This window comes from Schistocerca cancellata, chromosome 7 (assembly GCF_023864275.1).
Source record: "Schistocerca cancellata isolate TAMUIC-IGC-003103 chromosome 7, iqSchCanc2.1, whole genome shotgun sequence".
Lineage (NCBI taxonomy): Eukaryota > Metazoa > Arthropoda > Insecta > Orthoptera > Acrididae > Schistocerca > Schistocerca cancellata.
In genome coordinates, this window is record NC_064632.1 from 365,621,683 (window position 1) to 365,646,740 (window position 25,058).

At 42.1% G+C, this 25,058-nt stretch overlaps 1 protein-coding gene across 1 annotated transcript in view; it reads left to right on the forward strand.

Annotated features, from left to right (window-relative positions):
• Positions 1-25,058, forward strand: part of LOC126092009 (39S ribosomal protein L4, mitochondrial) — a 54,180-nt gene that overhangs the window by 22,587 nt on the left and 6,535 nt on the right. The window contains exon 5 of the mRNA XM_049907388.1: positions 23,683-23,756. Coding sequence (XP_049763345.1) covers positions 23,683-23,756 — 74 coding nt within the window. The remainder of the gene's footprint in view (positions 1-23,682; positions 23,757-25,058) is intronic.

A 25,058-nucleotide genomic window follows, 5' to 3' on the forward strand; every position in this document is an offset into this window, starting at 1 on the left:
CTGACCACTAGCAGAGACACCAAAATTTACTATTAGCCTTGAGGAAAAACAAGGGTTATGCTTGTTATGTGTGTTCAAAGGCTTAGCTTTTGTTCCAACTGATAAAGGAAATGCCACTGTGGATCTCTGAACAATGAACAACGAAATCTGCCACCAGAAAGTGCTACATTAGAGGACAATACATGCTGGGAGCTTAGTTTTGATCCAACACAGGCCATTGTCAGAAAGGCAGGAAAGTTCTAGGAGGATTCTGGTTTTCCAGGATGAATGAAGAAATTAATGCCACATTCCCCATACATTCTCGGCTTTATAGATTGATGAAGATATACAAGGAAGTTATCCCACTTAAGCCCGTTTTTGATGCAGTCAGTTCATCCACCAACAGACTGGTAGGCATATTAGCGCTTAAAGTAGGGCACTGCAAATGCCAAGTTGTTAACTCGCAAACAGTGAGACACTCTAGAAAATGAAAATAGGCCAAAACGACATAATTATCTGGATGTCTTGCCACTTTTTATGAGAGAGCTTGTAAAGATATGCTGGATATTCTGAGATGACAGATGGCACAGCAATGGATCATCACTGTCTCCATCGATCATGAACTCTTGTGATATTGCTTCCATCATGCTTTCTACAGTATGTTGATGACGCATTCCTCATATGGCCTAACAGTGAAAATGCACTGCAGCAGTTTGTTGATCATATTAAAAACATCCATAGCAACATAAAATTCTTGGGTGTTTTAGTTGAGCAGCTTGGTCATTTAGTGTATGGGAAACCAAACTGGCTGGTACCTGAACACAAATAGTTTTTTCCACACTGTACACAAGACAGTGGTCTGAACATATTAATTCAAAGAACAAAGATGATTTCTGATGACAGCCATCTACACATTGAATTGTAGGATTTGGGACTCATGTTCACAGACCATGGTTGCATCAAGAGAGTCATTGAAACTGCTTTCAAATACCACCAACGAAGTATGCCTCCTGAATCGGTGGGAAGTGCCTAACTGGATTCAATCCTTCCATAGTACGACGTAATGGCCAGCAAGCAAGAATGCATGCTGCAGAGGTGTAGGATGAGAAGTGTTCAGGCCCACCTCCAAGGCACAAGATATGTTACACATTGTGACGAAGGAGGTCTTTGAGTGCCTAATGTGCATGGTGTCCCTTGCAAATGCAGCAGTGTCTAGATAGGTCATAATATTAGCGCTGTAGCTGGGTGTTGTGCTGAAAATACAAGACACATCAAGGAAAGGGAGGTTGGCTGAACATTGCCAGGAGAACAGATGCAAGATATTTGAAAATATGAGGCCCTTTGCTCATGTGTCATTATACTGGGACTCGATTATAAAGGATCGATCGAGATTAGAATACACTGCTATGTTTTTAACTGAGACCAAGGGTAAGACAGAGATTTAGGAACCAGGTTTTAAATTATAAGACATTTCCAGGGGCAGATGTGGACTCTGACCACAATCTATTGGTTATGAGCTGCAGATTAAAACTGAAGAAACTGCAAAAAGGTGGGAATTTAAGGAGATGGGACCTGGATAAATTGGCTAAACCAGAGGTTGTACAGAGTATCAGGGAGAGCATAAGGAAACAATTGTCACAAATGGGGGAAAGAAATACAGTAGAAGAAGAATGGGTAGCTCTGAGGGATGAAATAGTGAAGGCAGCAGAGGATCAAGTAGGTAAAAAGATGAGGGCTAGTAGAAATCCTTGGGTAACAGAAGAAATATTGAATTTAATTGATGAAAGGAGAAAATATAAAAATGCAGTAAATGAAGCAGGCAAAAAGGAATACAAACGTCTCAAAAATAAGATCAACAGGAAGTGCAAAATGGCTAAGAAGGGATAGCTAGAGGACAAATTTAAGGCTGTAGAGGCTTATCTCACGAGGGGTAAGATATATACTGCTTACAGGAAAATTAAAGAGACCTTTGGAGAAAAGAGAACCACTTGTATGAATATCAAGAGCTCAGATGGAAACCCAGTCCTAAGCAAAGAAGGGAAAGCAGAAAGGTGGAAGGAGTATGTAGGGGATCTATACAGGGGCGATGTACTTGAGGACAATATTATGGAAATGGAAGAGGATGTAGATGAAGATGAAATGGGAGATACGATACTGCGTGAAGAGTTTGACAGAGCACTGAAAGACCTGAGTCGAAACAAGGCCCTGGGAGTAGACAACATTCCATTAGAACTACTGACGGCCTTGGGAGAGCCAGTGCTGACAAAACTCTACCATCTGGTGAGCAAGATGTATGAGACAGGTGAAATACCCTCAGACTTCAAGAAGAATATAATAATTCCAATCCCAAAGAAAGCAGGTGTTGACAGATGTGAAAATTACTGAACTATCAGTTTAATAAGTCACAGCTGCAAAATACTAACGCGAATTCTTTACAGACGAATGGAAAAACTGGTAGAAGCCAACCTAGGGGAAGATCAGTTTAGATTCCATAGAAATATTGGAACATGTGAGGCAATACTGACTCTACGACTTATCTTAGAAGAAAGATTAAGGAAAGTCAAACCTACGTTTCTAGCATTTGTAGACTTAGAGAAAGCTTTTGACAATGTTGACTGGAATACTCTCAAATTCTAAAGGTGGCAGGGGTAAAATACAGCCAAAGGCTATTTACAATTTGTACAGAAACCAGATGGCAGTTATAAAGAGTCGAGGGGCATGAAAGGGAAGTAGTGGTTGGGAAGGGAGTAACACAGGGTTGTAGCCTATCCCCGATGTCATTCAATCTGTATATTGAGCAAGCAGTAAAGGAAACAAAGAAAAATTCCGAGTAGGTATTAAAATCCATGGAGAAGAAATAAAAACTTTGAGGTTCGCCGATGACATTGTAATTCTGTCAGAGACAGCAAAGGACTTGGAAGAGCAGTTGAACGGAATGGACAGTATCTTGAAAGGAGGATATAAGATGAACACCAACAAAAGCAAAACGAGAATAATGGAATGCAGTCGAATTAAGTCGGGTGATGCTGAGGGAATTAGATTAGGAAATCAGACACTTAAAGTAGTAAAGGAGTTTTGCTATTTGGGGAGCAAAATAACTGATTAAGGTGGAAGTAGAGAGGATATAAAATGTAGACAGGCGATGGCAAGGAAAGCGTTTCTGAAGAAGAGAAATTTGTTAACATCAAGTATAGATTTAAGTGTCAGGAAGTCATTTCTGAAAGTATTTGTATGGAGTGTAGCCATGTATAGAAGTGAAACAAGGACGATAAATAGTTAGGACAAGAAGAGAATAGAAGCTTTCGAAATGTGGTGCTACAGAAGAATGCTGAAGATTAGATGGGTAGATCACATAACTAATGAGGAGGTATTGAATAGAATTGAGGAGAAGAGGCGTTTGTGGCACAACTTAACTAGAAGAAGGGACCGGTTGGTAGGACATGATCTGAGGCATCAAGGGATCACAAATTTAGCATTGGAGGGCAGCGTGGAATGTAAAAATCGTAGAGGGAGACCAAGAGATGATACACTAAGCAGATTCAGAAGAATGTAGGTTGCAGTAAGTACTGGGAGTTGAAGAAGCTTGCACAGGATAGAGTAGCATGGAGAGCTGCATCAAACCAGTCTCAGGACTGAGGACCACAACAACAACAACAACAAGGGTACACAGTAGGGACATGGGGACAAGCTTTGGAGACTGAGCAAATTTTGATGGTTGTAAGGTAGTTTACCATCCATGGTCTGTGAGTAGCTTCTTTGACTAGTACTCAAAACATCATAAGTCCCAGGTTGAGACCTCACCACTGCTTAAATTTTGAATAAAAATCATCAGCAATGGTGACCAAGGACTTCCAGCATAAGACATCACTCTTTCTGCCAGCTGTCTTGTCAAAGTGGCCAGAGTTGCAGACAAAGGTTCAGGGCATTTTCTAGCCCTTGGGGTAGGAAATTGCCCATATAAGGTAGAAGAATCAGCAATGATCAATGGCACAAGTATTCAGAGGGCAAAGGAAACCACAGCATTCAAGATACGATGTGTATCCACAGGACACGGGGCCAGTAATTGAAAACGTGTTATGATGATCTCTCTATTGGCAAAAGACTACCGACTAGTCCCCCCTTTGGATCTCCAGGAGGGTATTGCCAAGGCGGAGGTGGCCACAAGAAATTGAATAACCAACACAAGGGTAATGTTCTATGAATCGGGGTATGGAATGTCAGAAGTTTGATTGTAGCATGGATGCTAGGCAGTCTGAAAAGGGAAATGCAAAGACCTAATATTAATATAGTGGGGATAAGGAAAGTGAAGTGGAAAGAAGACAAGGATTTCTGCTCAGATGAGCATAGGGTAATATCAACAGTAACAGAAAATAGTATAATGGGTGAAGGATTTGTTGTGAATAGGAAGGTAGGGCAAAGAGTGAGTTACTGTGAAAAGTTCAGTAAAAGTGTCGTTCTCATCAAAATCGACAGAAAACCAACACTGACAACTTTAGTTCAGGTATATGTGCCAATATTGCAAGCAGAAGATGAAGAGAGAGGGACAGTATATGAGGATACTGAATGGGTAGTTCAGTACATAAAGGGAGATGAAAATCGAATAGCCATGGTGGATTGGAATGCAGTTGTACGGGCAGGAGTAGAAGAAAGGGTTACAGGTGAATATGGGTTTGATAATAAGAATGAGAGGGGACAAAGACTAATAGAGTTCTGCATTAAATTTCAGCTAGTAATAGCAAATAATCGTTCAAGAATCACAAGAGGAGGAGGTATTCTTGGAAAAGGCTGGGAGATACGAGAAGATTCGAGTTAAGTTATGCCACAGTAAGGCAGTGATGATGAAGAGTAGGCTGAAGTTTGAGAGACTAGTCAGGAAGAATCAGTGGGTAAAGAAGTGGTATATGGAAGTACGAAGGAATGAAGAGATGTGCTTGAAGTTGTCTGAGGCTATAGAAACTGCAATAATGAATAGCTCAGCAGGCAGTTCAACTGAAGAGGAATAGACATCTCTAACAAGGGCAATCATGGAAGTTGGAAAGAAATATATGAGTAGAAGGTAACTGCCATGAAACTATGGGTAATATGGGAAATACTTCACTTGATCAACAAAAGAGGGAAGTCCAAAAATGTTCAGGGAAATACAAGAATATAGGAATACAAGTCACTTAGGAATGACATAAATAGGAAGTGCAGGGAAGCTAAGGCAAAACGACTGCATAAAGAAATTGCGAAAGAAATGATTGTTGGAAGGACTGACTCAGTGCATAGAAAAGTCAAAGCAACTTTCCGTAAAATTAAAGGAAGAGTGGGAACATTAAGAGTGCAATGAGAATTCCTTTGTTAAATGCAGAGGAGGGAGTGGATAGATGGAAAGGGTACATTGGAGGCATCTATGAGGGTGAAGACTGTCCAATGACTTGACAGAAGAAGAAACAGGAAGCAATAGAGAAGAGGTAGGGGATCCAGTACTAGAATCAGAATTAAGAAGAGCATTGGAAGACTTAAAATCAAATAAGACAGAAAGAATAGATAAATTCCATCGGAATTTCTAAAGTCGTTTGGGAGAAGGGGCAACAAAACAATATTCATGTAAGCAGAATTTATGAGACTGGCCTTATACCATCTTACTTTTGGAAAAACGTCATCCACACAGTTCCCAAGATAGCAAAAGCCAACAAATACAAGAATTATCACAAGATCAGCTTAAAACCTCATGCATCCATGACAAGAATAGTATACAATGAATAGAAAAGGAATTTGAGGATTTGTTAGATGGTGTTCAGTTTGGTTTTCGGGAAGGTAAAGGCACCAAGGAGGCAGTTCTGATGTTGCAGTTGATAACATAAGCAAGACTGAAAAAAAATCAAGACACATTCAGGATTTGTTGACCTGGAAAATGTGTGGGACGATCTAAAATGGTGGAAAATTTTCGAAATTCTGAGAAAAATAGGGGTAAGCTATATGGAAAGGTGGGAACCAAGAAGTAACAATAAGGCTGGAAGACCAAGAACAAAGTACTCAGATTTAAAATGGTGTACGACAGGGCTGCAGTCTTCTGCCACTACTGTTCAATCTATAAATCAAAGAAACAATCATGGAAATAAAATAAAGGTTCAAGATAGGGATTAAAATTGAAGGTGAAAGGATATCAGTGATAAGGTTCACTGATGATATTGCTATCCTCAGTGAAAGTGAAGAATAATTACCGGATCTGTTGAAAGGAATGAATAACCTAATTAGCATAGAACATGAGAGTAAATCGAAGAAAGACGAAAATAGTGAGAAGTAGAAGAAATGTGAACAGGGAGAAATTTAACATTGGAATTGGGGATCACAAAGTAGAAAAAGTTAAGGAATTCTGCTTCATAAGCAGCAAGGTAACCCATCATGGATGAAGCAAGGAGGACATAAAGAGCAGACTAGTGTTGGAAAAAAGGGTGTTTCTGGCCAAGAGAAGTCTGCTAGTATCAAACTTAGGCATTAATTTGAGGGAGAAGTTTCTGAAAATCTATATTTGGAGCAGAGAATTGTATGGTAGTGAAATATGGACTATGGGAAAACCAGAAGAGAAGAGAATTGAATCATTTGAGATGTGATGCTGCAGACAAATGTTGAGAATTAGATTGACTGACAAGGAATGAGAAGGTTCAGCTACCCCACATTTTGTTCAGATTTTGTGTGCAGTTTTGCTAATCATAGGCAGACATACAAATTTTTAGCTCACGAATTTTTATGCTTTGTGCTTCTACATGAATGAGAATAAAGTTTCACAGTGACATTTCAAAATTTTGGCCAAGTTGCAAGTGCTGCATTTCAGTGGATAATTGCAATGAAGCTGTGAAACTTTGCAAGACGGTTAAACAGTTTGCATGCGCAATTTATTTAAGTTTTATGCTGTTTGTTTGACAAATTTTCCTCCAACCAGCATTCAGAGTCATAAATAAATTTTATCGTAACAAAATTATGAAAAGGAAAGTTGCTACTCACCATATATCGGAGATCCTGAGTCGCAGATAGGTGCAACAAAAAGACTCACAAATAAAGCTTTCGGCCAGTAAGGCCTTCATCAACAATAGATCACACACACACACACACACACACACACACACAAACTCATGCACATGACTGCAGTCTCAGGCAACTGAAACCACATTACAAGCAGCAGCACCAGTGCATGATACGAGTGGCGACTGGGTGATGGTATGGAGGAGGCTGGGGCGGGAAGGGGGAGGGATAGTATGGTAGTGGTGGCGGAGAGTGAAGTGCTGCAGGTTAGACAGAAGGCAGGGGAGAGATGGGGAAAGGGGGAAGGGGAATAGCGAAAAAGGGGAGATTTATAAAGACTGTGTGTGATGGTGGAATGACGGCTGTGTAGTGCTGGAATGGGAACAGGGATGTGGCTGGATGGGTGAGGACAGTGACTAACGAAGATTGAGGCCAGGAGGGTTATGGGAACGTAGGATATATTGCAGGGAGAGTTCCCACCTGCGCAAATCAGAAAAGCTGATGTTGGTGGGAAGGATCCATATGGCACAGGCTGTGAAGCAGTCATTGAAATGAAGGATGTGATGTTTGGCACCGTGCTCAGCAACAGGGTGGTCCACTTGTTTCTTGGCCACAGTTTGTCAGTGGCCATTCATGCGGACAGACAGCTTGTTGGTTGTCATGCCCAGATAGAATGCAGCATGTGGTTTGCAGCTTAGTTTGTAGATCACATGACTGGCTTCACAGGTACCCCTGCCTTTGATGGGATAGGTTATGTTTGTGACCGGACTGGAGTAGGTGGTGGTGGTGGTGGTAGGATATATCAGACAGGTCTTGCATCTAGGTCTATTACTGGGATATGTGCCATGAGGTAAGGGGTTGGGAGCAGGGGTTGTGTAAGGATGGACAAGTATATTTTGTAGGTTTGGTGGATGGCAGTATATCATGTGGGAGGGGTGAAAAGGATAGTGGACAGGACATTTCTCATTTCAGGGCATGACAAGAGGTAGTCGTAACCCTGGCGGAGAATGTAATTCAGTTCAGTTGCTCCAGTCCTGGGTGGTACTGAGTTATGAGGGGAATGCTCCTCAGTGGCCAGATGGTGGGACATTGAGAGGTGGTGGAGGACTGGAAATATAAGGCATGGAAGATTTCTTTTTGTTGGGATGATAATTATCGTCTGTGAAGTCTCCAGTGAGACCTCTTGGTATATTTCGAGAGGGACCACTCGTCACTGCAGATATGACGACCATGGGTGGCTAGGCCATATGGAAAAGACTTCTTGGTATAGAATGGGTGGCAGCAGTTGAAGTGGAGGTATTGCTGGTGGTTAGTAGGTTTGATATGGATGGAGGTACTGATGCAACCATCCTTGAGGTGGAGGTCAACATCTAGGAAGGTGACTTGTTGGATTGAGTAGGACCAGGTGAAGCAAATGTGGGAGAAGTAGTTGAGGTTCTGGAGGAATGTGAACAGGATATCCTCACCCTCAATCCAGATCACAAAGATGTCATCAGTGAATCTGAACCAGGTGAGGGGTTCAGGGTTCTGGGTTTTTAGGAAGAATTCCTGTAGATGGTCCATTAATAAGTTGCCATAGGATGGTGCTCTGCAGGTGCCCACAGCCATACCCCGGATTGTTTGTAGGTAATGCCTTCAAAGGAGAAATAATTGTGGGTACGGATATAGTTGGCCTTGGCGAGAAGGAAGGAGGTTGTTGATTTGGAATCTGTCGGGCATTGGGAAAGATAGTGTTCAATAGCAGTAAGGGTGTGGGCATTAGGAATGTTAGTGCAAAGGGAGGTGGCATCAATCTTTTATGCAGGATGGTACGTTCTTGGTAATAGGTTGAAGGTGGGTTTATGACAGCAGAGATTCTCCCATTGGGAGCACAGTAACCGCCCATGTCCTGGGTGGTTAAGTTTATGGACTTCAGAAAGCATGTAGAAGGTAGGAGTGCGGGGAGTGGTAGGGGCGAGTAGAGAGATGGACTCTGGAAGTAGCTTTCGGATGGGTCTAAGGATTTGAGTAGTGACTGGAGATCCTGCTGGATTTCTGGAATGGGGTCACTGTAGCAAGGTTTGTATGTGGAAGTATCTGACAACTGGTGGAGTCCTTCCACCAGGTAATCGTTGCGGTTCAATTCAACAGTGGTGGAGCCTTTGTCAGGATCAGTTTTTAAGTGGTGGGCTGTGGTGCTTTATCTGGATGTAAGGTTAGTTTGCGTGTTGAGGGATTTGAGGAATGATGGCAAGGCAAGGTTTGAGGTTAAGAAAGTCTGGAAAGTTAACAGGGGTGATTTGGTGACAGTGGGGCTGGATCACAGTTGGATGGAGGAGTGAACTGAGTTAGGTATGGTTCATTATTGGTCCTTGGATCCTTGTTTGAGTCTGATTGTTAGGGTTGGTGGCGAAAAAGTGTTTCCACTGTAGGGACCAGGAGAACGCGAGAAGGTCTTTAACAAGTCCTGCATTATTGAATTTGGAAGTGGGGCAAAAGGTGAGTCCTTTGGAAAGAACTGAAATTTCCATGGGGCTAAAGCTTCTGGAGGTGAGTTTCAATGTGTGTTATGAGTTCCAAGAATTTGGGATTGCATAGCCAGGAGAATTTTGTGGATGGAGAGAAGGTACTGCAAGGAGGTTTGTGCTTGGTTGATACGGTTTTGTAGGACTATGTTGATGAGGGCTAAGGATTGGTGGATTGGAGGTCTTTGTGGAAGGAGGGGTGGCAGCCAGAGATGGGTAATTTGATGGTTAAGGCCATTCGGGGGGATTCCACGAGCCAAGCAACAATGCAGGAACAATATGTGGAACTTGGATCTGGCTAGGGATAAGGAAACTTCTGTATTGATGCTGATGGAAGGAGCAAGGATCCATGCTTGTGGAAAAAATGCAAAAAATTAGTAAATAACATAGAATTACATCAGAAAAATTTTGCAAAAATAAACCCAAATATGTCTGAAAATTCATGAAAATGATGAAATGGATGCAAAAGGAGGAAACAAAATGAAATCTGAGGGATTCGACAATAGTGAAAGGCGAAAACTCACTAAAATTGGAGATAAGTCACAAGAATCAAAGTAAAGAATAAATAATTAAAAAATATTTATTACTATCGGTACAGGTCTAAGGTAGGATAAGTGTGAAGAAGGGGGACGGCAGATGTGAGTGGATGAGGTTGAATTAGTGGGTGCAAACTGGGATACAATGGAGAAAGAGTGGGGTTGGGGAGGGGTTCATAGGATGAGATACAAGATCATGTGGCACTGAAAGCTGAGGGAGAGGGGGACTGATGACCTCAGATGTTAAGTCCCATAGTGCTCAGAGCCTTTTGAAAGCTGCTGGAAATAACATGGAAATACAGGAGAGTGACGCAGGGAAAGTGATCAGTTTGAAAGTATAGGATTAATTATATTGGCAAGAGTAATGTGGCACATAAGATGCTGCACCGACAATCAGTGTGGTCTTGTAGCTGTCTGTTGTGCACGGCCGAGACGGTTGAACAGTATGGCTCATAAGTAGAGCGTGCAGTGCGGTATGTAAGGCAACAAGAGGAACACAGGAAAGAAAAGAAAGGAGGACAGACATTGGGTATAGTGATGCATAAGAAAATAGTAACATAGGAAAACAACACTGGGTTATGATTAAAGAAAAGCCATCAGGCAAAAATCAAACAATAGAGAATTTAGGATGGAGTGTAACAATGTTATGAAAAGGAAAGTTGCTACTCACCATATAGCAGACATGCTGAGTCACAGGCAGGCACAACAAAAGACTGTCACAAATAATGCTTTCAGTCCTTAAGGCCTTCACCTCTCTCTCTCTCTCTCTCTCTCTCTCTCTCTCTCTCTCACTCACACACACACACACAACTCTCACAAACAACTGCAGTCTCAGGCAACTGAAACCACACCGCGAGTAGCAGCAGCAGCAGGGCATGATACGAGTGGCGACTGGGTAGGGGTATGGAATAGTATGGTAGGGCTGGTGGACAGTGAAGTGCTGCAGGTTAGGTGGAGGGCAGGGGTGAGAGCTTGGGGGGGGGGGGGGGGGCATCGAAAAAGGAGAGAAGTGAAAAGACTGAGTGTGATGATGGAATGACGGCTGTGTATCACAAAAGAATTCTTGTCAAGTTTGAACTGTTTAATCTCTTAGTGTAATTGGTTTAGGAAGCTCTACTTTTGTGACCATGTTCCGTGTGGTTTTTTTTATGATATCAGCATATTTGGTCATTTTTGCATTTATAGTTTTTTGGATACATGGGCAGAAGTTCACTCAAAAAAGCCACAACATTAATGACTTTTCAACTCTAGTATCAGAAAGGGCATAACTGAGTTAGTACCCCCTCCCCCCCCCCCCCCCCCCCCCCCCCTCCTCCCGTGCCCACCATGATTAGTGAAATTTTAGGCACAGGATAATGACAAGACATTGCTATCATGCACTGTAGATCTTGGCACATAATTTTCTTGCAAAAGCATTACAGTAATGTAGTGTGATACAGTGTTGAAGTTATCCCCTTTCATTATTAACTGCTACTCTAAATATACATAATCTTTGATGGTGTAGTGTGCATTATTCATGAAGAAGGTTTTAGTTGCCTTTTTAAACAGTTGTATTTTAAGAATATTTTTCATCTCCTTGGTCAATTTATTATACAATTTAATTCCGTGATAGAAAATGATGTTTTGAATTTTTTGATTGTTTTCCCTTGATAAATGTAAGTCCAAACTGGCTTATGTTCCATGATTATCTGTAGAACTATTAGTGAAATACCTAGTACTGTTTTCCTTGATATGCACAACAGATTGATAGTGCACTCATTTGTTACAACAGTAAGGATGCATAGTTTTTTAACAGTTCTTTACAGTGAGCCTGGTTCCTATTTCTAGCTATTATTTTTACAGCCCTTTTCTGCAGTTTAAAGACTGTACCCATTTTTTGTGCCATTGATCCCCAAAAAAGGTTATCATAGCCAAGAAATGGAAATACATAGGAATAGTATGTCACCACAAGATGTGGTCTGTAACAAATTAATGATAGAACTCTAAGAACAGAGAACGCTGATGATGTTCTTTTTCTTTTTGCCAGCATCTTTACGTGTTCATTCCATGTCAGCTGACTTTCAGTATTCATCCCTAAAAACTTTTTGTTTGTTACACAATCTACAAATTTATCATCTGTGCTTAATGTGACAGAAATGTGATCATTCTTTAGGCTGAAGTGCATACTGTTTGCTTTCTTTATGTTCAGTGCTACATTTACATATTGCCCAGTCGTTAGTGTTGTGTCTGACTTCTGGACAATGCGGTGGCTAGTGATATTACAGCAAATTAGCAAACTCCGAAAAAGTAATACTTTATTAATTGCAACAAAACTTATCTTTGCTTGTCATGTTCGGCTGTAGCTATGGAGCTGCACCTGTGGACTTAAAGTTCAGAACACACTAAATGAGCCACGACTACTGAATGAGTGGTGAATCAATACAAGTTTTGAATGACCTTACTTTGGCTTCACTACAGTTGCTAGAAAACACAAATTTGTAAACACTTGTTGATACAGTTCTGCTAGCGTTGGTGCATAGGCACAGTTCACAGGAGACGGAAGTCTCTTCACTCCCCAATGATTGACACAGGCTGTCTCATGGTGAGTAGAAAGCACAATGATGTTAGTGCAGTAGGAACTTCCTGGAAGTGGGCAGGATCCGACCTTCAACAGAACTGCCCTCCTGGCTTCTGGCAACACTGTTTGATGGCAAAGGTGTGGTGGCGGTGGTGCCTCAGAACTACAGGAGGCATGGCTTCTTTCTAGAATCTCATTGGTGCCTCATGATACCACTTTACTGTTCAGTAGTTCCACAGTGGTTGGTATTTCTTGCACCACTCTCAATACTAAATGACACCACATTCCCCATCTCCCCTCTCTCAATCATCTGCCCTAGTATTGGGTATGGAGATGGGCCACGTGGTGGGGTGGGGTGGGGAGGGGGGGGGGGGGGAGAGATGAAGCCCCAAGATAATTGAGGAGGTAGGTGTCAAATCTTCAGTCGATGCCAAGCACCCACCCACAACGCAGTATACACACTGTGTGTGGCTGAAAATTCTGACCAGAAAACCAGTCACAGGGTGCGCTTCAGTGGCCATAGGCACAGAGGTAGATGACGCGACAGGCAGGCTGCTGGCGATTACATCTGCATCCTCCAGGGCATCCGACCAGGAAACCGAGTGCGACCCTGTTGCTGGCTGTGTGAAGAGGTGCCAGTACAACTGTGATGCTGGCAGCAGTGCCAGGTCAGCGTCCATGGATGTCTCCCACTGCTGGAGGTGACATCTGAAACTATGACGGTGGCTGCTGCATGCCCTGGCTGCATGTTGGATCTGTGAACAGAAAGAGAGCAGCAAAATCTCCTGAGTGGATTTGGCCAAAGCTTGTTCTGATGCCTGCTGGACCATGGATTATGTAGGTCGAATGGGATACCACCTCAGACACCACACCACATTCCCATCTCCAACCCCTGCCAAATGCACAAAATAACACTGGTTGCTGAGATCAGAACTGTGGGTTGGAAGGAGGGACATAAGGCCTGTGTGGCAGACATAACAAATGGAGTGAAGTCCTGTGGTGTTGACCATGCAGGAGCTCTGCTGATGACTTTCATCTTTGGGCAGGGAGTGATATGACGTGGCCAAGGTACTCAATTTCCGTGTGAAAGAAGCAACACTTGGAGTAGTTGCACGTCAGTCTGACTCTGAACAATACTTGAAACAATGCCTTCCAGTTTGGTAAGTGTCCTGCTGGTGTATGACCAGAGACAACTGTATCACCTAGATAGTTAGAACAAGAAGGTACTTGTGATGTGAGTTGCTCAAGGAAACTTTAGAAAATAGCTGGGACGAAAGTGCTACTGAATGGGAACTGCTGAAACTGCTACTGAATGGGAACTGCTGAAACTGGATTCTTTGACTCTTCATCTAAAGATAGCTGGAGGGAGGCCTCCTGGAGATCAATTTTTGAAAAGAAATGACCATGACCTAATTTTTCCATCAAATCCGCAGGATGTGCTTGCTGTGTAAGTCTTGTGGGTGCTACATATGTTTTAGGAAGATTTTGTTGCAACTTCTCCGCAATACCAGAGAAGTAGTCATTTACAGAATTTGACAAGTTCTAAGGATTTTCTATTGTTCTGCCCTCATATTTTATTTGTATGTTATTAAACTTGTGTCTGTCTTTTCCATTTTCTTGTTTTATGACACCCAAAATTACTTTGCTTTTATTTTGTGCACTATTTATTATTTTGTCGTTGAATTCTTTTTTTTTTCCAGTAAGCGGCTCTCTCCTGTATATTTTTTAATACTTTTAATAGTAATCAAGTGACTGTGGGTTAGTGTAGTGGTATTGTAAAAACTGACAAAGTTAAGTGTCTGTGAGAGCTTTGTAATACCTCCAGTTATCCATCTATTTTCTTTTGCTGCTGCTGTAGAAGTGGCTACTTTTGGAATTTTCTGCTCAGAAATTAATTTAAACCATGTGCAGGTTTCAGAGAACTTACACTATTGGCCATTAAAATTGCTACAGCATGAAGATGACGTGCTACATAGGCGAAATTTAACTGACAGGAAGAAGATGCTGTGATATGCAAATGTTTAGATTTTCAGAGGATTCACATAAGGTAGGTGCCGGTGGTGACACCTACAACGTGCTGACATGAGGAAAGTTTCCAACCGATTTCTCATACACGAACTGCAGTTGACCGGCGTTGCCTGGTGAAACGCTGTTGTGATGCCTCGTGTAAGGAGGAGAAATGTGTACCATCATGTTTCCGACTTTGATAAAGGTCGGATTGCAGGCTATCACGATTGCGGTTTATTGTATCGCGACATTTCTGCTCGCATTGGTCGAGATCCAATGACTGTTAGCAGAATATGGAATTGGTGGGTTCAGGAGGGTAATACAGAATGCCGTGCTGGATCCCAACGGCCTCGTATCACTAGCAGTCAAGATGACAGGCATCTTATCCGCATGGCTGTAACAGATCGTGCAGCCACGTCTCGATCCCTGAGTCAACAGATGGGGACATTTGCAAGACAACAATCATCTGCACGAACAGTTCAACAACGTTTGCAGCAGCACGGACTATCAGCTCGGAGACCATGGCTGCAGTTACCCTTGACGCTGCATCACAGACAGGAGTTCCTGTCGGCACCAATGACTCCTGCCGTCTAGGTTCAGAGGTCATCCTCAGTTCGTACAGGGGGTTGGCGGAATTGTTGAAGGCGGAAAGCCTCGCTCGCGGGGTGAAATCGGAGCTAACTATTTGTAGTATTGTTCCCAGAACCGATCGCGGTCCTCTGGTTTGGAGCCGAGTGGAAGGCTTAAACCAGAGGCTCAGACGATTCTGCGGAGATCTGGAGTGCAAATTTCTTGACCTCCGCTATTGGGTGGAGAAATGTAGGGTCCCCCTGAATAGGTCAGGCGTGCACTACACGCCGGAAGCGGCTACAAGGGTAACAGAGTACGTGTGGAGTGCACATGGGGGTTTCTTAGGTTAGAGAATCCCCTCCCTAGGCCTGACAAGACGCCTCCTGAGACGCGGCAAGGTAGGAGTAGGCAAAATGCAACAGGGAATAACAATATTAATGTGCTAATAGTAAACTGCAGGAGCGTCTACAGAAAGGTCCCAGAACTGCTCTCATTAATAAACGGTCACAACGCCCATATAGTACTAGGGACAGAAAGTTGGCTGAAACCAGACATAAACAGTAATGAAATCCTAAACTCAGATTGGAATGTATACCGCAGAGACAGGCTGGACAGTGAAGGGGGAGGCGTGTTTATAGCGATAATAAGTGCAATAGTATCGAAGGAAATTGACGGAGATCCGAAATGTGAAATGATTTGGGTGAAGGTCACGGTTAAAGCAGGCTCAGACATGGTAATTGGATGTCTCTATAGGCCCCCTGGCTCAGCAGCTGTTGTGGCTGAGCACCTGAAGGATAATTTGGAAAATATTTCGAGTAGATTTCCCCACCATGTTATAGTTCTGGATGGAGATTTTAATTTGCCAGATATAGACTGGGAGACTCAGACGTTCATAACGGGTGGCAGGGACAAAGAATCCAGTGAAATTTTTTTAAGTGCTTTATCTGAAAACTACCTTGAGCAGTTAAACAGAGAACCGACTCGTGGCGATAACATATTAGACCTTCTGGTGACAAACAGACCCGAACTATTTGAAAAAGTTAACGCAGAACAGGGAATCAGCGATCATAAAGCGGTTACGGCATCGATGATTTCAGCCGTAAATAGGAATATAAAAAAAGGGTAGGAAGATTTTTCTGTTTAGAAAAAGTGACAAAAAGCAGATTTCAGAGTACCTGTTGGCTCAACACAAAAGTTTTGTCTCAAGTACAGATAGTGTTGAGGATCAGTGGACAAAGTTCAAATCCGTTGTACATTATGCGTTAGATGAGTATGTGCCAAGCAAGATCGTAAGAGATGGAAAAGAGCCACCGTGGTACAACAACCGAGTTAGAAAACTGCTGCGGAAGCAAAGGGAACTTCACAGCAAACATAAACATAGCCAAAGCCTTGCAGACAAACAAAAATTACGCGAAGCAAAATGTAGTGTTAGGAGGGCTATGCGAGAGGCATTCAATGAATTCGAAAGTAAAGTTCTATGTACTGACTTGGCAGAAAATCCTAAGAAATTTTGGTCTTATGTCAAAGCGGTAGGTGGATCAAAACAAAATGTCCAGACACTCTGTGACCAAAATGGTACTGAAACAAAGGATGACAGACTAAAGGCCGAAATACTAAATGTCTTTTTCCAAAGTTGTTTCACAGAGGAAGATTGCACTGTAGTTCCTTCTCTAGATTGTCGCACAGACGACAAAATGGTAGATATCGCAATAGACGACAGAGGAATAGAGAAACAATTAAAATCGCTCAAAAGAGGAAAGGCCTCTGGACCTGATGGGATACCAGTTCAATTTTACACAGAGTACGCGAAGGAACTTGCCCCCCTTCTTGCAGCGGTGTACCGTAGGTCTCTAGAAGAGCGTAGCATTCCAAAGGATTGGAAATGGGCACAGGTCATCCCCGTTTTCAAGAAGGGACGTCGAACAGATGTGCAGAACTATAGACCTATATCTCTAACGTCGATCAGTTGTAGAATTTTGGAACACGTATTGTGTTCGAGTATAATGACTTTTCTGGAGACTAGAAATCTACTCTGTAGGAATCAGCACGTCCACGAGACTCAGAGGGCCATAGACACGGGTTCACAGGTAGATGCCGTGTTTCTTGACTTCCGCAAGGCGTTCGATACAGTTCCCCACAGTCGTTTAATGAACAAAGTAAGAGCATATGGACTATCAGACCAATTGTGTGATTGGATTGAGGAGTTCCTAGATAACAGGACGCAGCATGTCATTCTCAATGGAGAGAAGTCTTCCGAAGTAAGAGTGATTTCAGGTGTGCCGCAGGGGAGTGTCATAGGACCGTTGCTATTCACAATATACATAAATGACCTGGTGGATGACATTGGAAGTTCACTGAGACTTTTTGCAGATGATGCTGTGGTGTATCGAGAGGTTGTAACAATGGAAAATTGTACTGAAATGCAGGAGGATCTGCAGCGAATTGATGCATGGTGCAGGGAATGGCAATTGAATCTCAATGTAGACAAGTGTAATGTGCTGAGAATACACAGAAAGATAAATCCTTTATCATTTAGCTACAAAATAGCAGGTCAGCAACTGGAAGCAGTTAATACCATAAATTATCTGGGAGTACACATTAGGAGTGATTTAAAATGGAATGATCATATAATGTTGATCGTCGGTAAAGCAGATGCCAGGCTGAGATTCATTGGAAGAATCCTAAGGAAATGCAATCCGAAAACAAAGGAAGTAGGTTACAGTACGCTTGTTCGCCCACTGCTTGAATACTGCTCAGCAGTGTGGGATCCGTACCAGATAGGGTTGATAGAAGATATAGAGAAGAACCAACGGAGAGCAGCGCGCTTCGTTACAGGATCATTTAGTAATCGCGAAAGAGTTACGGAGATGATAGATAAACTCCAATGGAAGACTCTGCAGGAGAGACGCTCAGTAGCTCGGTATGGGCTTTTGTCAAAGTTTCAAGAACATACCTTCACCGAAGAGTCAAGCAGTATATTGCTCCCTCCTACGTATATCTCGCGAAGAGACCACGAGGATAAAACCATAGAGATTAGAGCCCACACAGAGGCATACCGACAATCCTTCTTTCCACGAACAATACGAGACTGGAATAGAAGGGAGAACCGACAGAGGTACTCAAGGTACCCTCCGCCATACACCGTCAGGTGGCTTGCGGAGTATGGATGTAGATGTAGATACTGCCGTATCACCCGGCGTGATGGTATGGGGTGCCAGTGGTTACACATCTTGGTCACCTCTTGTTCGCATTGACGGCAATTTGAACAGTGGACGCTACATTTCAGATGTGTTACGACCCGTAGCTCTACCCTTCATTCAATCCCTGCGAAACTCTACATTTCAGCAGGATAATGCACGACCGCATGTTGCAGGTGCTGTACGGGCCTTTCTGGATACAGAAAATGTTCTACTGCTGCCCTGGCCAGCACATTCTCCAGATTTCTCAACAATTGAAAAAGTCTGGTCAATGGTGGCCGAGCAACTGGCTCGTCACAATACGCCAGTTACTACTCTTGATGAACTGTGGTATCGTGTTGAAGCTGCGTGGGCAGCTGTACCGGTATACACCATCCAAGCTCGTTTGACTCAATGCCGAGGCGTATCAAGGCTGTTATTACGGCCAGAGGTGGTTGTCTGGGTACTGATTTCTCAGGATCTATGCACCCAAATTGCATGAAAATGTAATCACATGACATTTCTAGTATAATATATCTGTCCAATGAATACCCGTTTATCATCTGCATTTCTTCTTGATGTAGCAATTTTAATGGCCATTGTTTTTTCATACACCAGGTTTGATTTGCCAGTGCACTAGAGCAATTATGTATATTACTCTCGGAGAAGATTCTTTTGTAGCCCTGCCAGCAGTTGTGGGGTTTTTACCAAACTTGTCATTAGCTTTATTGTCTGAAGTAATGATCTCAAAAGGCCAGGATATTTGAAAAAATTTTAAAAGTTTCACTGTTGATATCTGTAAGTGTGTAGTCTAAGATTGATGCTGTACTTTTTGATATCCTAATAGTCCTCTGTTTACCACCTGTGCCATGTGAAAGGGGCTCAGAATGTTTAGAACTTATTTCTAATTTCATCCTGTGTTCATATTCAGCCCCACATAGTATTATGTTTGTTTTGGGGGGCTGAAGCTCTTGCCAGGTCTTCAGTTAATTTATTAAAGAAGATGTCCACATTACCACTAGTGAGCAGTATGCACATAGAATGATTAACTTCTTGTAGATATCTAGCTTCATTAGTTTAATGGCTGCCGATTCAAAATGCTTATCTACATTAATTGTGATAAGATGTGCTCCAGCTTTAAAATGTGTGCCACCACTGAGATAAATAAACATTTCCTCCCCACCCCCCTTAAGATATTTCTAGAGTAGCGACTTGCACTTTCATATGATGATAGCACAATATGCTGTGATTCATTACCTCCATGCCATTGATCTTATTAATGCATACCACCATCCTGTTCAATGACTTTAATTCAGTTTGAGCTGTTGTACTTAATTTTTAATGGACTGCACATTTTGATGAAGAACCGATAATTCCAGGCAGCTTTATGGTGTTTGTGCCCTCCTGTATGTGCAATGAAGAAATCTCTTAACTGGCTGAGATACTTTTAAGGGAGGGGAACCTATTGTCATGATTTGTCCTAAAAAAAGGCCTCTGCCAAATCAGCTAAAAAAATGTAACCAAAAATCAAGTCCAGTTGTAGGAAAATGGAAAACAAAAATAGGAAATTATGCATTTACTAAAAATGGTCATTTCCCCAAAATTCAGAATGCTGCTTATGTGTAGTAAAGTATAACTGCCTGTTTCAACTAGGCATACAATAAAAAAAAAGTAGCAATAAGTAGTCCAGTAGACTGACCCATTATGTCTGTCAGTTTGTACTTTTGTCAGGAGCAGAGAGTAGCCTCTTTGTGAATTTAACAATGTGATGCCCATCAAAGATGCCATTTGGGCTTTGTTTCCTTAGCAGAATTCTGAGAAGCCTTGAAGCTGGTCAGGGTCAAACAATAGTCTCAGTAGTGTGGAATGTGCCACAAAAGATCCGGCGGCAGGTACAGTTTAGAGCAAATTGTTGTTAGTGATCAGTACAAGGCCAACCAAATGCAATATCTGGTCTTAACAGTTCGAAAAAAATCCAATGAAGTCAGAAAGACTTTGTTAGCAAAGTTCATATGTGCAGCTATCTCAGGAGCTGCAGTTTCCATTCACTCTGTATAAATAGTGTGCCAGATGCCCAGAAGTATGTGCTCTAATCAGGGAAATGCACATATGGGATCATTAATTGTATAGACTGTCACAGTGAGATTGGACCATGAATGAATGGAAAAGTATTATCTTCGCAGATGAATCCCACTTTAGTTCACAGAATGATTCTGTTCTATGTACACTGGTCTTCAAGAGCCAGGCAATATCTTACTAAGAACACAGCTCAGCCACTTTAAAGACATATTCAAGAAAAATGGATATCTCAGATCCAATGTGTGCTTTCAGGAGGGAGGTACAGGCCCATTAAACAGAACATGATGAGGAGAATAAAACAAAGGCCTATCTGCTGTACACTGGCAGAGTTTCGAATAAGATCAGCAGATTCCTGGCTTGGCATAACATTAAATGCATTTTTGTCCAACTCCAAAAAAATGAGCAGTGAAACATGGCTCAGGGCTCCATAAACCAGGCATCCCGTCATATTCCATGTAAGTGCTTAAGGCATATATCGGGTAAACTATGAGGAAAGCCAAGACTGGTCTCAGGAGGACAAGAGACAAACCAGTATCAACCTACCCTGAAAATCTGCAGCTGCAGAATACTGCATAGCTACAGTAGACTTAATGAGGTATTACTGAACAAAAGTGAAAAGATGATAACAAGGTACACTAACAAAATCTCAACTTTCATCCATAGCTGCGCTCAGGTGGACATTTGAGAACAGAAGGCTCTTGCATATTCATCAGGAGACAATGCAACAGGTGACAAAATTGCAGGAACATCATGAAAATTGACCTGGCTTGTGTTGGTTATGTACTGTTATTGGGAAGCATAATGTTGGACATCTACAACTGTGTGTGTGACTTCTGAGTAGCAGTTGGTCCAGGTTACTTCTTCATAGATAATATTCATCCACATTTAGTTGCTCTGATGAATGGATTTCTCTCAGCTGAAAGTATTTACCACATGGACTGATCAGTGAGATATCCAGATCATAGTCCTATGCAGCATGTCTGGGATACATTGAAACAATGAATTACAGTGTTCAGTTGCCACCAGTAACTCTTCCAAACTTGCCATAATCCATTATCAGGAATGGGATAGACTGCCACTAGAGTGCTTCACTCACTTCCTAGAGAGAAGACAACATTGTTATCAAGAGGATATATATCATGCCGTGAGTAATCTTTGCCTTCATCTGTTATCATTTCTACATCTTTTCATGGTCTCCTGTTCTGATTACATTTAACTAGGTATGATGAGTGCAGATTGTAGAACTGGCCTCTTTAGTAAACTTTTTCCATGTACCTTTTTCGGTAGCTTGTTGTTTTTGTGCAGTTGACTTTAAAGTCATGGCAGCCACATCCAGGATATACCATTTTGAAGATAAGACCGATTCAGCTGTAAGTCCTTTACTAATAAGCACAACCCGTTTCAAAACATTTTAGCTGCTTGCATCATCAGAATCTCATTAGGAACATGACTTGACTTTATTGCAACTGATGATGCAGCTGAAATGCTGTGAAACCAGTCATTCTTATAAAGAAACGACTTACAGCTGAAGCGGTCTAATCTTCAAAATGAAATTATTTTTACTATTTTGTGTTTCCTAATTTTAACACACCAGTTAACTATCGCTCATTTGTAAACATCTTAGGGGGAAGGAGGGGGGGGGGAGAGTGTTTTCACAGCTTTCTATTCTGAATTGGTACATATATGAGACAAATAGTAAAAGAGGTATACAAGGGGGGACCCCAAAGAAACCGAACTCCGAGGGCGCTGTCGCTCATAGATGTAGTGCAGGGTTCTCACGCTATATGGTGTTAGTAGAGACCTTCATGAAACAGCTGTGCAGACGGCATCAGTGTAGAGCTGAACGTGCAAGTGTGGTATTGTGTTTCTCTGACTGTTGGCGGGTTACCTCTGCAAAGTTGTTATGGCAACTTTAAAAGAACAAAGAGTGTGTGTGAAATTTTGTTTCCTGCTTTAAAAAAATGCAACGGAGACACACCAAATGCTTCAGGAAGATTTCCTGGAGGACGCTATGAGCTGCACACAGGTTTTTGAGTGGTTTGGGCGCTTAAAACGTGGTGAGATGTGTATTGAAGCCTTCAACATCGCAAAATGAGGAGAACATTGAAAAGGTCCGCCAAAAGATCAACGAGGATCATCGCCAAATGAACGACCAAATTTCAGCAGAGATAGGAACCAATTGGAGCTCGTGCCAGCGGATTTTGAGTGAGGATTTGCACATGAGACGTGTTGCTGCTAAATTTGTTCCACGCCTTCCCACACAGGAGCAAAAAACCATCTGCATGAATGTGTGTCAGGACTTGAAAACAGAGATTGCATGTGATCCAAACTTCTTGAACAAAGTCATTACAGGGGATGAGAGTTGGTGTTACGGGTATGACCCAGAAACCAAGCAAGCATCAAGCCAGTGGAGGACTCCCAACTCTCCCAAACCAAAAAAAGCAAGGCAAGTGAGGTCAAATGTGAAGACGATGATCATTGTCTTTTTTGATGTTCGTGGAATTGTGCATCGGGAATTCGTACCCCCTGGCCAGACTGTTAACCAGCACTTTTACTTGGATGTTTTAAGGCGTCTGCGAGAGGATGTGAGGAGGAAACTCCCGGAACTTTGGCGATCAGGTGACAGGTTTCTGCATCACGACAACGCTCCAGCACACAGGGCCTTACGAGTACCCACTATTTGGCATCTCAGAGGTGGTCTGTCATTCCCCGGACCTAGCCCTGTGTGACTTTTTCCTATTTCCACGAATGAAAAAAACGCTAAAAGGGGAGCATTATGACGATGTGGAGGCGGTGAAAACAGCTTCACAAAGGGCACTGGACAATATCAAACTTGAAGAGTTCCAAACATGCTTCCAACCGTGGGAAAAGAGACTTGAAAAGTGCATTGCATGTAATGGAGAGTATTTTGAAGGTGACTGAAGTAATTTTGTAAAAAGGTTCGTCAATAAATTTTTTATGACAACAATCCGGTTTGTCTTGGGTCCCCCCTCGTATGTATTGGGGCAACATAAGATTTCTGTATTCAAGTATTGTAAACACCAGTATCACCCATCAAACAATTCTGCCCCACTTCATGATTTATCACTTGGTTTTGTTTTTAATGTTTTTCCATCAGGAAAGTGCATGCTACTCTCCTTCTAATGGTATCTGACATTATTTACACTGATATTCATGTGAAATCTCTGGTGCATTCTCTGTAATTACAGCTACCATCATTTAAGTAATTTCGCAATAACATTACCAAAATTTTGATGTTTTCATTCCAGATTGGATATTATGCCCAGGAATATTACAGCAGCAACAGATGCGATTAATCATGTCAATCTGATGCCTGCTTACGGTATGTTGTGCATTCTCTTATCATTTCTCAACATCTTTTTTACATACTTACCTACATATTTACTTACTAACAGCAAATATGGACTTTGCAAATCTGTCATGGCTATAGAATTTGATTACTGTAAGAAGTGGCATGGCTTAGGAAATGGAAAACTTTATTAAGAGCAACCGTAAGACAACTCATAAAGCCTGATGTCATGGACATCAGAAAGTGGGCCACTGCACTGTATAAAGTAGAGTTGTTGACAGCTTGTGGCAGAAAAAGTGAGGACAATGACCTCAGGCACCAGTGTGATTAGCAGGTGCTGGCATGCAGCCACAATGTTCAAGAATCTTCAGCAAACCTTTGAAAGAGTCAGGTGGAAACATCTCTATGGGAGAAACTCACACTAAAGTTCCTGCAAAACCAGTATTTGAACGGTTAGTGCTGGAGGCCAAGACAGTCAGTACCATGAGTTAGAAGGGGTACCAGGAAGCAGCTAGGAACAGTACAAGAGCAGAGTCTTTGGGAGCTGTCACTATAGAATCACACTTTGATGCTAATGCAGTAGAAACTACAAGAAGTCTGTACATATTCAAAGGAGGACAACTGAGTTCCTGATAAATATCTAGCAGCAATTGCAATATTGAGTTTTCTGCTTGTTAGAAAAGAATAGGCTCTGCACAGTTCGTCTCTAGTTGTAGCAACAAGTAATAGATGATATGTCTTGTGTGTCAGAATATAAAGAGGAACAAGTACTGTTTCACAGTTGCCTCCCATTGTGATTAAAGTATTTGATTGCATATTACTAGAATAAGTTGCAAGTAGAGAGCTCGTCTCTGATAGTGAAAGGTAGAACCTAGGAACAGGAAGTTGCTGGAAAGGACCAACATATAGAGTGATAGGGTATCTCAATGATTTGCAAAGATATGAAACCACTGTAAGACACCTCTCTGAGTGAGGTTCACTCTGAGTGAAGTTGAACTATTTGGAAATAATTTGTTCTTAAATTGATCCTTAAGTGCTCACATCCTTATTCCCTTCCTACAAAGCCAACAACTTCTCTCCATTCCAAAATCACTTGTACTAAACATTCTAGGAGACTTCCTCCATCTCATTCTGTTGAAGTTATTCCAGCCCACATTGTTGTCATCATCCTGATTGCGCCACACAGGTCCAAAGATGATGATAGGACATGTGCCAAAATGCAACGGATCACTTGCTGACATTACAGACTATCTCCGCCGTATACTATCCTGTGCAGATTCATCCAGTTTCCTGTGAATCCTAGTTGTTGCAAGTCTTTCCATAGTCAATTCTCCC